Here is a 12,896-nt window from a genome sequence, read left to right as displayed (position 1 = left end):
TGCTAGTAAAGGCTCCAGGCCCCCCCCTGCCGCTGCTGCTGCCGGGGGGAGAGTGATGAAGAGCCAAAGGATGAGGCGGTGAGCTCGCCAGGGCCGAGCTGCTTTCCACACACACACATTCAGTCCAGCTTCTCCTTCTGCACCAGCCGGGGGGCATCTACAAAGTCCAGTCCGTTGAAGAGGATGAGTCCCCCCGTCACCACGCTGGCCGATCCCCAGAACAGAACGTAGGCCAGAGTCTCAGTCCATGTGTCACCTGTGTGGGGACAAAGCAGATCGAACAGAGGCACTGAAGACATATGAAACTCTTTTTGGATCCTTTGCTGACATATTGTGTGTGTGACGCAATCACGGTGCCTCTGCTAAATAGTCTCAGGAAGGAAGTTGTTTTGGTGGAACATGTGTACGTTCAGAAATAGTTTAGTAATCAACAGAAAACTCAGATGGACAGATAGTCGCTAGCTGTCTGGATTTACCCTGCAGAGATCTGAGGACCAGGTAACCATAGTCCTCAGATTGGAGATATGTCTAGCTCTGCTGTCGGATTTACCCTGCAGAGACCTGAGGAACCAGGTAACAATAGTCTCAGATTGGACAGATAGTTAGCTAGCGTCGGATTTACCTGCAGAGATCTTAGGACCAGGTAACCATAGTCCTCAGAAATCCACCAGAGGGTAGAACGCCAACACAGAGAGGAAGGGGACGGACATCCGGCTGAAAAAGAGGGACATCCGACGGAACCTCCGGCAGCACCGGATCAATCCCCTAACTGAATATCTGTCAATATAGACTACGGGGAACTAACAAACATGGTAAACAGTGCATACATTTTTTTGAGCCTGATACAAATGAATTTTTAAGATAAATCAACCCCGACGTTGTGTGTGCAGGTGTGAAAATGGAGTGTATAGCAGTTTGTCTTACCAGCCATGAGCAGGCAGATGATGCACATGGAGAATGCTACTACCATGACGATGGGCAACTGGGGAAGGAAAAGAGTCCGATTAAAGACAGCGGACACACAAAGACCTATCAACGGATCGTCCTGAGCCCTTCTCACCGTCAGAAACTTCCAGTCTTTGGGATCACGCAGCGGGGTGGTCCAAACAGCTTCATCCACAGCGTAGTTGCCCAGGAACAGATCGATGGAGTCCTGCAGTAAAACACACAAACTGGTTTCTGTTGGTTCAACGCTCGCTCTTCTCTAACCCGGACCCGGATCATGACTATTACTGGGTTCAGACTACTTATTGCTTAAAGCTTCAGGTTATCTTCAAATGTGTTTCATTCATTAATATCTTTATCTCTTGGTGTCATAACTCATTATAGCTCTTGGACAATTCTCCTAAATACAACGATGCCCCCTCAAACTTTATCCTCTCACTGTATCAGTACGCCTGTGAATAAGAGTGTAAGGGCACATTGATCTGGATCAATATATTAGTTCAGTAATCCAATACCATTGATTCAAAGAGAAAATATTAATACATACTGTATCATCTTTAAGATGCTCCTTTATTTTTAACTTCCAATTTTATATGTGTTTGTTTTATACATCAGAAGAACTAAATAATAAAGATACTCAATTATATGTTAGTTGCTTTTTCTGAGTTAATTAAATTGAAACCAATTGCGTTAAATGAGCATTAATGATATTGTCTCTCATCGATCACAGGCCCCTGAGTCAAATCCAAACAGTATCGTGGCAGACTTTAAAACATCAAGACCTATCATCCGTTTTAGGATGTGCCTTTATTTGGAAATTCCCACTTTATATTTATTCTTTTTATTGAAAAGAATAGTTTGTTTTTGCCCAGGAAGAGCTCCGAACCCACCTGTCTGAAGCCATCAGAGAAGTTGTTCTTGTAATATCGGATCATGGAGTTCCAGCCGTCCATCACCAGCCCCCACTGAGTCCTCTTCCCCGTCCTGAGAGAGCACCATAAAGCATCATATCATAAAGAGGATGGCCTGTCCTCTTACATCACCATCTACACCATCTGATCGGAGTCCTGATCCCCAGAGGACAGAGTCTGTCCACCTGGGACAGCTTGCTATCTCTAAGACTCTAAATCCCCTGTGTTAGAAACACGGACTAGTCTTCTCTGCACACCTGCTTCAGTTGTACTTGAACACTATAGTCCAAACCAGGAATGATAACTATAACCATAACTGTAATGATGTGTCCATCCTCACTGCTGAACCATGAACAGGGGTGTCAAGCTCACACTGCACTGATAATAGTCCAAACACTAATACAACAGACTTAGCATCTTACAATTACAGGAATGCCTGTAATAATATCCTACATATTGGAGAATTCAGGTTCATTTTATGAACCAAAAAGTCTCCCGGCGGTCCCCGGGGCACCCACACCGCTGCCTTCTCCAGGAGACTGCAGAGAGATCAGAGCAGATCTGTGCAGAGACCTGGGACAAAGCCACCGACCCTTAACATCCAGAACGCAAGACTTACTTTCACTACGTTCTGGGACATGAGAAACACTTACACAGTACTCATGTGAAATACTTTCACATCAGAGTATTATTGTTTAAAAATACACCGAGCTAAAGGACCGTAGCCCGGCCGATGTTACCACTAACCTCCTGCGTGTCATGTTGTAAACTCAGAAGGATTCTGATTGGCTGTCAGTCTTTCAACCATCCATCATATCGCTCTGAAAGTGATCACCAATGATCTAATCCATCGTTCTCCACTGTTGTCATAGTATCCGCTGGAGTTAAACTATACATCTGTAGTTCTAGTGATAGTTATTACTGACCTGGTGAAGTCCGTCTTCAAGGCCCCAGTGCCAGCGTACTGCTTGGCGCAGGCGTCAGCGTTGTCTGCCCAGGCTGCATGGGAGCAAACACATCATAGTGACATCTACGAGAGGAAACGCAGGCGGGCCAGGTGATTCGTTCAAAGGGAAGCACCGAGGGGGGCCTACCGTTCTTGTACATCTTCACAAAGTCGGTCTGCTCCTCAATCTGCTGGCCCGTGTGGATGACTCCCATTCTCTGCAGGAACACACACATTTGACTTGAGAGGAAGTCAAAATTCACTTAAATCATGCGTCAAAGGCTAAAACTTCACTTTTTGAAGACACCTTCACTCATTGTTTCCGATCCCTGCTCCTAGCGGTTTTGGTCTAAGTGGAATTAAGGTACTTTATCAACTCCTGAGAAGCAGTGCACCCGTCCCTTTGCTCGAAGGCTTTTAAAGGGTAACTTCAGTTTCAATCAACCGGTTTTATGTCTCATGGACTGATGGAAGCAATACCACCAGAGAAGAAGAAGGGGAAACTACATGTTTTTCACTCTGTTATTTTTTATTACACACAGGCCCCAAATGCACATACAGTACATGCATAAACAGGACGTAGACACATGCATTAGTGAAGATGTCAGTGTGTGTGTGTGTGTGTGTGTGGGGGGGGCACATTTAACCGCTAATATTACATTGTACCTTGTTTCGTCTTGCTAAATACTGGATCTATTTCAAATGTTGGATCATTATATCCGGTAAGTGAGTGTGTACTCACACCCTCACGCCCCTTGAAATCTGACATCGGGACGACCCTTAGACCTTATGAATTTTGCAAGAACGCGCACCAATGTCCGAGAGTCCGGACTTTGGGTTTGGGCCATTGTGTACTACATGTAAGTGTACTACTGGAAGTATACTAATTGAGATGCAGCATATGTTTCCTACACTTCATTTTAAACAATGTTCCCACTGGAATCCAGTGTAACCCACAGAAATTCAAGCTGCACATTTCTAGGTTCAGTTGTTGTGTTATTGCGTCCCCCCTTTGTGTGATGGGGGGTCGTAACCGTAGCTGGGACTGCAGCGAGCGCTGGGCCAGCATGCTCTGGATGACATTGGTCCGGTCCAGGCAGCCTGCAGTTGCTACGGAACACCCCCTCTTGGTTCAGTAGCACTTCCCGTCCGCATCCACCAGGAAGTATCTAACACCACAACACACCACACACACACACACACACCACACACAAACACACACACACACACACAACACCCACACACACACACACACACACAACACAACACACACACACACACACCACACCACACACAACCACAACCACCACAACACACACAAACACCACACACACACAATTACGTCTAATGCACGCACAGGGCAGCACCGCTGTACGTATATCAGGGAGAAGCTCACTGACCCAAACTCATCCTGCGTTTCAGCGACCATGTCCAGTAAGATCTGCAGCCGGTGCCACCTCATCCGACTGCACTCCTTATGGAAGTCAAAGGCTACGTACCTGCAGGAGAGCATCACCATGGAATATCATGACATCTGGATGGCTGCAGCTAAGGATTATGGTCATGGGGGATTAATGTGTGGATTATTGTCTGGGTGAATGGATGAGATGTTTGGTCTCTAAAATGTGGATCAGTGTATCAAAAAGATGACAACTATAAAGCTGCCTACACATGATAGGTAACAAACCGCTGTTCACCAGCCGTTTCATTGATATCCTACGGGGGGGCGCGGTGCTGCTTAGCTATGCGCTGCGCCTCCCCTGGTGTCACGCACTGCTCAGATTTTCTGCTTTGCGCTCAAAGCTGAAATTATTTCAAGTTTGGCCTAGCTGCCGCTGACCTTTTGAAAGCACAACCAATGAGATAACAGCATGTTATTACCTAGCAACAGGAGATAGCTTCCTTGAAACCCCTGATGAGGTTTACCTGTGCTGCGCTGTGCTCTCTGCACTCTACCTAGCAGTACGCAGAGAGCACGTCAGCTTAACCAATGACTTAACGATTAATTAAATAGTTGAGAACTAATCCATTCATCTTTGCAGCTCTTGACCTGTGTTGTAAATGTGAAGAACCCAGCCACATGGGAGTGTAGAACATTTGGTGGAAATCTTACTTGATCATGCCATTACCCAGGTTGGTCACCATCTTGTCAAAAGCCAGCTCCAGTGGCTTCTCTGAGCCCTTCTGGTTGATCTGTGGGGGAGACATGACAGCAACTCAGAGTTCCTATCCAACAACCATGCAAACAAACATATAGGAGTACATGTCATTGTTGTGGTATTATTAATATTATTTAAAAAATCAACATGTAGCTTGCACATTTACTTCATTAAGTGAAATTAATATAGGTAATGGAAACAACATATCTCACCAAATTCAAAATGACTTGTCTTCCATAGAGAATAATCTGCGAGTCAAAGTGTCTCTGGAAGCCGTCCAGCTGGACAGACGGACAGAGAGAAGACGAATGGATGAGAGATGAACACAGTGGGTCTTGCTCTGTCTGATGCTGATGTAAAGTCATCTTACGTGGTTCACGGTTTTGTTGATCTGGGGTTTGGGCTTGTACTTGAGATTGGGCCTTTGGGACCAGTAGAAGGGGATGGAGCCGCGAGTCTACGAGGACAAACGACATCATGCATAAACACATCATCACCCTGCTTTCAGCTGTCAGACAGCTGCCAGAGTCACGCAGCACACACTCATGTCAACGTGGACCTGAGCATGGGGGGACGGGGGGGTGAACTGTGGTGGGTTCATTCAATGTCAAACTAGTTTTGGAGGAATATAAACACAAACTGAAGACATGTTTCAATTGTTGTAAGAGTAATATTGAGGGTTGATGCACATATTACCAAGGCATATTCCATGTAGTTCCCCTACTGGGACAATAACTCCTTCCTGACTCGGACTGAATGATCATTCAATCCTTCTTACGGCACACGTCACCGGCCCAATCCCAAAGTCAGCCCTGAGGACTAAAGACTCAACTGAGCTCAGGTGCTGAGTGAGTGAGTGTGTGAGGCCACATGGGCCCAGATAGGTACGAATAGGATTGGGACAGCACTTCACCAGATCACATGTTACCATGGTGACGTTAATAACAGAGATGTTGTTGACACTTGCCGGTTTGGGTATTTTCATTTTAATTCTGTTGCTTCCCACACGGCCGAGGCCCAGGAGACGGCTGCCTGATTCCACATTTATTCTACAAGCTGGAGAACGGGTGGCTCCGCTCCGAGGTCGGGTGGCGTGCTGTTGTTTACCTTTGTAATTTCCCCATGGTCTCGGGGGTAAACGTCACAACGCTTTGAACTGTGGGTAATTCCCTTTGGTGAAGTCTGCATCGACGCAGACTCACAGAAAGGGCTCGATGAGTGTACTCACACCCTCACACCCTTGAAATCTGACAACGGGACGACCCTTAGACCTTGTGAATTTTGCAAAAACGTGCACCAAAGTCCGAGAGTCCGGACTTTGGGATTGGGCCAGAGTATCTCTGCTGTAGCATTATCAGAATCAAAAAGGACTTTATTGCCACAGTAGTTACCCTACGTTGAAATTGCCTTGGTGTTGGCTGCATACATACACAAACAAACATATTGAACATGAAGAAATTAAAAACAATCAATACAGAAACAAATATTTCCCAAATAGCTGTTGGCTCACCTGAACAAAGGAAGCCTTGGCACTGTTGAACTGCATGATCTGCTCCGTCTCCACGTAGTTAGCAGGATGGCCTTCTGAATCGATGCCTGCATGCACACAGACAGCTGCTTTAGACAACTCTCCTTTAGTGAAGGTCCACTGGATGGCTGCACAGCTGACTGAGCTGGAGCAGGTCATATGAAAATCACCTGAATGAAATGTATATGTAATGATGCTGTCTTTCTGTACATCCAGTAGGACTAGTTTGTCCTGCTGTGAATGAGCTGCGGATGTGTTTCAAAACAATTACACTGTGGTGGAAACGTGTGTGCTGACCAGGGATGGGTACTGGACCGACTGGACTGCCTCCATAGCATCAGGTATGTAAAAAGACTTTGTCATTCAAAACCAAAGTTAAATTTCCCACAGAGCCGCTAACTGATTTACGGCAGGTAGACTGCGTTACAGTCACATGGTCTATCACTGGAAACGACTGTTAGTGTATCCAGTTAGGTACAAGGTAGCAGGAGATTTCTTTAAGGAGGTCTAATTGTTTTTTTATTTTATTTTAAGAGTTATCTGTGTTGCTATGGCTAATAATGGGGCAGATTACATTGATTGCATTCTGGTGATTGTTTCTGCAACAATTTGTGGTGCAAATGTTTTTATTTATGCAAGGGGAATTATAATAGGTTGCACTGTTTTGATTGTTGGGGGGGTAAACCCCCCATCCCCCCTGTAAATTCTGCCTATGCTTGAATTCTCCCAGTGCACATGGAGGTGAGGCGTCAGCAGAGCGGCTGTAGCGTTACCTCGGACATAGTAGCGGACGCCGGCTCTGAAACAGCTCCTCCTGGAGATAATGCTCCACTCAAACACCTTTCCATTGATGCAGCTGGACTTCATGGTGATGACTAGTCAACAGATGTGTTAAGGAACTGACATGGAGTAGTAAGGAGGCGGTGCATTCACATTCAAAAACAAGAGAACTAATATACACCAGCACACCTGAGGGCTGCTGATTTTAATTGGCCAGCATGTGTTTCTGTTGCATCTTCATTACTATAGTCACCCTGATCTATCAACACATCTAACAGCAAGAATAGGCAAACATAACATAACATAAATCTAAAGAGAGTAATAAAGTGGACCCACCTCAGATAGCCCGGTGAGATGGACCCAACATGAAAAGATCATCCACTAAAACAGAAGTCAACTGTGGCAGTGAGCCAACAAGAGGAAAGGATACAGCCATGGACGACAGGAAACACAAACCTGTGTAACTGGAAGAAGAGAGCCACGGCAAATCAAATGCTGCTACTTATTAATTATTCTGTGCACAATTCTTGTGAAATTAAACTTACCCATGTAACCAGTGAATAGAAGGAGATGTACTCACAGAATCAGGTTACACATATACGGTGCATACAAACATGAAGCTCTCTTTCACAGCATTGTTTTATTGCTTCACTATTAGTTCTGGGGGGGTTGGCAAAGGTGGCCAGTGCCCCCGTGATATTAATATTAATATAACTGTGGCAAACATTTTCATACATTTTTGACCCCACCTTTGTCCCCAGTGAAGGTCTATTATTTACAGTACGTGCAGTGATAGATAAGGGTTAACATTTCTGCACATGCTTCTGTGATGTATGATTTATGTGAAAGTTACATTTCAGTTGCTACTACAATACACACACAATAAGGGAAAATATGTTTTCATTTGGATATGTTCATTTGTATATCTGTATCCAATCCCAGGTGGTGGGGTTCTGGACCCATGCTGCTGCCAGGTGTGACTGGATCCCCCCTGACCCCTGTTAATGCCATGGCTGATCAGGCTTTTAATTCAGTTCAGTTTTAGTAAAAATGTCAAAACCTAAAAGGAGTTTTCTCAAAACACTTTATAGATAGAGTAGGTCTAGACCACACTCTATCATTAACAAAGACTCAACAACACCTAACAGACTTCTGCTGGTTAGGTGGCTGTTAATCAGATGCCTTCAATAATGGAAACTATATTTCAAAGGGCCAATCTTTTCAGAAGTTCTACCCAGAAGGAAACAAAATAAAAGCTGTGAAAGAGAACATTGGTTTTGTCTTACCTCTGGCTGTGCAATGAATTCCCTCAACAGGTGGCCGTTCCAGACGAACCGCTGATCAGCCTGCAACAGGGACAGGTCGCACAAGTTAACACAACGCCACACACTCCTGAGAAGAGAGGAGGCTGACTGCTAAGCAACAAAGAATAGAGGGGGGTTTGACTTACACATGCATGTGGTGTATCAGGAATATCTTACCCTCTCCAGGAGGCTCATCTCCTGAAACTCTGGGCTGGTGTTGGCCAGGCGCTGCAGGGTGTGGGTCAGGTCGTAGTCTGTTGCAAAGTAGAAGCCGTCTGTGTGAAGCACATTGTTGATCATGGACAGGAAGGTCTTGTTGTCTTGCATCTGAAACGAGTCACAAATTGAGCAGCGGAGGTGAGAGATCCAGACACTGAATGGAGCAGACGCTCCGACACCTTAAAGGCATCTCATTTCTCTCCTTCAGTCTTCTTGCTCACTGGCAGCTCCACCCTGAAGGACCTCTAACTCCTCAGAATCTTCTGAGCACCACACCCAATTCCAAAGGCAGCAGGCTCAGTGTGTGTGTTTATATGGGACAGCTCCCTGACAGCCCGGAGCGTGGGTTCCTACCTGGTTGTCTGTCAGATGTAGGATTGTCTTCTTATAGGATATGATGTCAAAGTCCACAGCCTTCCACACCGCATGGCCCAGCAAGTCTCCCACCTTCTTCTTTTTAGTGATGACGACCACGTACATGCCTAACACACACAGGGAGGGGGGGGGGGGGGGGGGGGGGGGAGAGACGCAGAGCTGAGCTGAACACACTGCTTATCTCCCACCTCTCTAACAGCTGTGGTTGCCGTATGTTCACCTGGACGAGGATCTTCCTGCAGTACGGTCTGAACTTACCCGCCACCAGACGGATGGTCCCCATCAGTCCACATACTGGCCGGCTGACAGCAGATGCAGGGACGTCCCTCTTCACTGGGGACACAACAATGGTCAGTTAATTATCATTTTTAGAAAAGACAACAAAGTCCCCATAACTGTAAAAGTCAGGACAACGTTTGGCATTGGACCCACAATCAACACTACTATCTGAGCAAAAATATTAACTTGAGCACATGCAGTGAATTGTGAAAGTGTGTGTGTGTGTGGTGTTGTGTGATGTGTGTGTGTGTGTGTGGTGGGGGGGGGGGGGGGGGGGGGGGGGTGGGTGGTGGGGGGGGGGGGTGGGGGGGGGGGGGGGGGTGAAGGGGGGGGGGGGGAGAGTGGGGGGGGGGGGGGGGGTGGGGGGGGGGGGGGGGGGGGGGGGGGGGGGGGGGGGGGGGGGGGTGTGTGGGGGGGTGGGGGGGGGGGGGGGTGGGGGGGGGGGGGGGGGGGGGGGGGGGGGGGGGGGGGGGGGGGGGGGGGGGGGGGAGAGGGGGGGGGGGGGGGGGGGGGGGGTGGGGGGGGGGGGTGGGGGGGGGGTGGGGGGGGGTGGGGGGGGGGGGTGGGGGGGTGGGGGGGGGGGTGGGGGGGGTGGGGGGGTGAGCGGATGGGGGGGGGGTGGGGGGGGGGGGGGGGGGGGGGGGGGGGTGGGTTGGTGGGGTGGGGGGGGGGCGGGGGTGCGCGGGGGGGTGGGGGGGGGGGGGAGGGGAACACTGTGCAAAGATGGATGACCAACAAGGCACCCCAGACAAAATGTCAAGATCTTGTATAAGCCTCTCCAAGGGCTCTTCCATGCGCTAACTTCCTGCTCCAGTCTCTCTGTCTGTACCAGCGGTGCTGGAGCTCAGTGCGGTCACCTGACCAACCTGTGCTGCTCACCTGTGAGAGTAATCTCCGTGGAAAACCCTTCGAGGCCAGGACGTCCTCAGACCCATCATCACAAGCCTCGACGTAGAACTCTCTGGTGTGGTGCGCCTACACACACACACACACACCACACACACACACACCACACACACACACACACACACACACACACACACACAGGTTTAAATCCCACAAACATGCTCCTCCTCATCATGTGGAGCAGTCCTTTGTGTAATAACGCCACTACTACAGCCCAGTGCGGCCAGAGACGGCTGAGGCTGACAGGAAGCAGCTGTTAGCTCGCAGGGCTAAAGAACCACTGTGTTCCACTGCTCAGAGCTAGCTTAGCTTAGCTCCAGCTGCTCAGAGCTAGCTTAGCTCCAGCTGCTCAGAGCTAGCTTAGCTTCAGCTGCTCAGAGCTAGCTTAGCTTCAGCTGCTCAGAGCTAGCTTAGCTCCAGCTGCTCAGGGCTAGCTTAGCTTAGCTCCAGCTGCTCAGAGCTAGCTTAGCTCCAGCTGCTCAGGGCTAGCTTAGCTTAGCTCCAGCTGCTCAGAGCTAGCTTAGCTCCAGCTGCTCAGAGCTAGCTTAGCTTAGCTTAGCTCCAGCCGGGAGCCCAGCACTCCTGCTCCGTCCAGTGGTGTTCCTGATGTCCGCAGACTACAGACTGCAGGAGACCTGACTCCGTGTGTGTGTGTGTGTGTGTGTGTATATATATATGTGTGTCAGATGTAATGTTAGCACTTGCTGTAGAGACACGGTGAGTGCTTGCTGTCTGTCTCTGCCTCTGTCCCTGTCCCTGTCCCTGTCCCTGTCCCTGTCTCTGTGAGTCCGGCTGGATGTGATGTCCTCGCGGACTCTGCCCGCATCCTCAGGCGGTCTGAACAGGAACTAAAGCCATGCCAACATGATGTGAATTGATCCCCAACACTTACAGGTTGAAACTCTGATAGGTGCTCGCCATCTTTCCTCCCGTTTGACCTGAGTGACGTGTCAGGCAGCCACACACCGGCGGGCTACTTCCGGCCTCCGCTGAGAGAAGGGCCGCCAGATGGCGCCAGAGCCACACTGGGTGGCGCCATAGACCGTTAAGATATTGTTAATATATTGTTAATATATGGTTAATATCCAGTCTATGAGCGCTGGTAATACATGGTTAATATATGGTTAACATATAGTTAATATATGGTTAATATCCAGTCTATGAGCGCTGGTAATATATGGTTAACATATGGTTAACATATGGTTAATATCCAGTCTATGAGCGCTGGTAATATATGGTTAATATATGGTTAACACCAGCGCTCGTTTTTTTTTTTTAAGGACTTGGATATAACCTAATTAAACCATATGCAACTATACATAACCATTATGTTAAACCATAAAAATTAACCATGTATACCACGCATAGACTGGATATTCCCTAATTATATCACCTAGTACCATATATTACCATATGTTAACCATATATTAAACCATATCTTAACCATATATTACCAGCGCTCATAACTGATATTAACCATAGAGGAACCCTATGTTTAAACCCTAATTAACCATATTTTACCAGCGCGTCATAGACTGGATATTAACCATATATTAACCATATGTTAACCATATATTAACCATATATATTAACTCATATTTAACCATATATTACCAAGCGTCTCATAGACTGGATATTAACCATATATTAACCATATGTTAACCCTATATTAACGCATATATTAGCCATATTACCAGCGCTCATAGACTGATATAAACCATATTTAACCATATGTAACATATATAACCATATTCATTACATCGCTCATAGTGGATATTAACCTATATTACCTATGTTAACCATATATAACCATATTAACCAATATTACCCGCTCATAGACTGGATATTAACATATATTAACCATATGTTAACCATATTAACCATATATTAGCATATTTACCAGCGCTCATAGACTGATATTAACCATATTTAACCAATGTAACCATATATTAACCATATATTAGCTATATTACCAGCGCCTAGACTGGATTATAACCATATTTAACCATATATTAAACCATATGTTAACCATATTTAACCATATATTACCCAGCGCTCATAGCTGGATATTAACCATAACTTAACGCATATGTTAACCATATGTTAACCATTAATTACCATATATTAAACCATATATTACCAGCGCTCATAGACTGGATATTAACCATATATTAACCATAGATTAACCATATTAACCTATATAGCCATATATTACCAGCGCTCATAGACTGGTATTAACCATATGTGTTAACCTATATAACCATATATTTAACCATATTTACCCATATATTAACATATATTACCATATGTTAACCATATATAACCCATATATTAACCATATATTAACCATATATTAACCATATATTACAGCGCTCATAGACGGATATTAACCATATTAACCATTATTAACCATATGTTAACCATATATTAACCATATATAACCATAGTTAACCTATTTAACCATAGAACAGCGCTCATAGACTGGATATACCATATATTAACCATATGTCAACCATATTAATATATCCATATATTACCAGCGCT

At 46.3% G+C, this 12,896-nt stretch overlaps 1 protein-coding gene across 1 annotated transcript in view; it reads right to left on the bottom strand.

Moving 5' to 3' along the window:
• LOC116690637 (phosphatidylinositide phosphatase SAC1-B) overlaps positions 1–11,288 on the bottom strand; it is a 12,970-nt gene extending 1,682 nt beyond the window's left edge. Inside the window, 24 exon segments of the mRNA XM_074783856.1 lie at positions 1–256; positions 925–982; positions 1,061–1,153; positions 1,836–1,929; positions 2,783–2,855; positions 2,951–3,020; positions 3,836–3,905; positions 3,907–3,943; positions 3,946–3,971; positions 4,203–4,301; positions 4,916–4,995; positions 5,174–5,242; positions 5,332–5,418; positions 6,472–6,557; positions 7,263–7,364; positions 7,700–7,733; positions 8,556–8,615; positions 8,751–8,900; positions 9,147–9,274; positions 9,426–9,500; positions 10,326–10,358; positions 10,361–10,405; positions 10,408–10,421; positions 11,245–11,288. The exon segment at positions 1–256 is cut by the window's left edge and continues 1,682 nt beyond it. Of these exon segments, the coding sequence (XP_074639957.1) occupies positions 120–256; positions 925–982; positions 1,061–1,153; positions 1,836–1,929; positions 2,783–2,855; positions 2,951–3,020; positions 3,836–3,905; positions 3,907–3,943; positions 3,946–3,971; positions 4,203–4,301; positions 4,916–4,995; positions 5,174–5,242; positions 5,332–5,418; positions 6,472–6,557; positions 7,263–7,364; positions 7,700–7,733; positions 8,556–8,615; positions 8,751–8,900; positions 9,147–9,274; positions 9,426–9,500; positions 10,326–10,358; positions 10,361–10,405; positions 10,408–10,421; positions 11,245–11,273 (1,749 nt within the window). The 5' untranslated portion in view covers positions 11,274–11,288 and the 3' untranslated portion in view covers positions 1–119.
• Positions 11,289–12,896: the final 1,608 nt, after the last annotated feature.

The sequence above is a fragment of the Etheostoma spectabile genome, chromosome 6 (assembly GCF_008692095.1).
Source record: "Etheostoma spectabile isolate EspeVRDwgs_2016 chromosome 6, UIUC_Espe_1.0, whole genome shotgun sequence".
NCBI lineage: Eukaryota > Metazoa > Chordata > Actinopteri > Perciformes > Percidae > Etheostoma > Etheostoma spectabile.
Note: the sequence above shows the minus strand (reverse complement) of the source record. Positions and strands in the feature narration are given on the sequence as shown.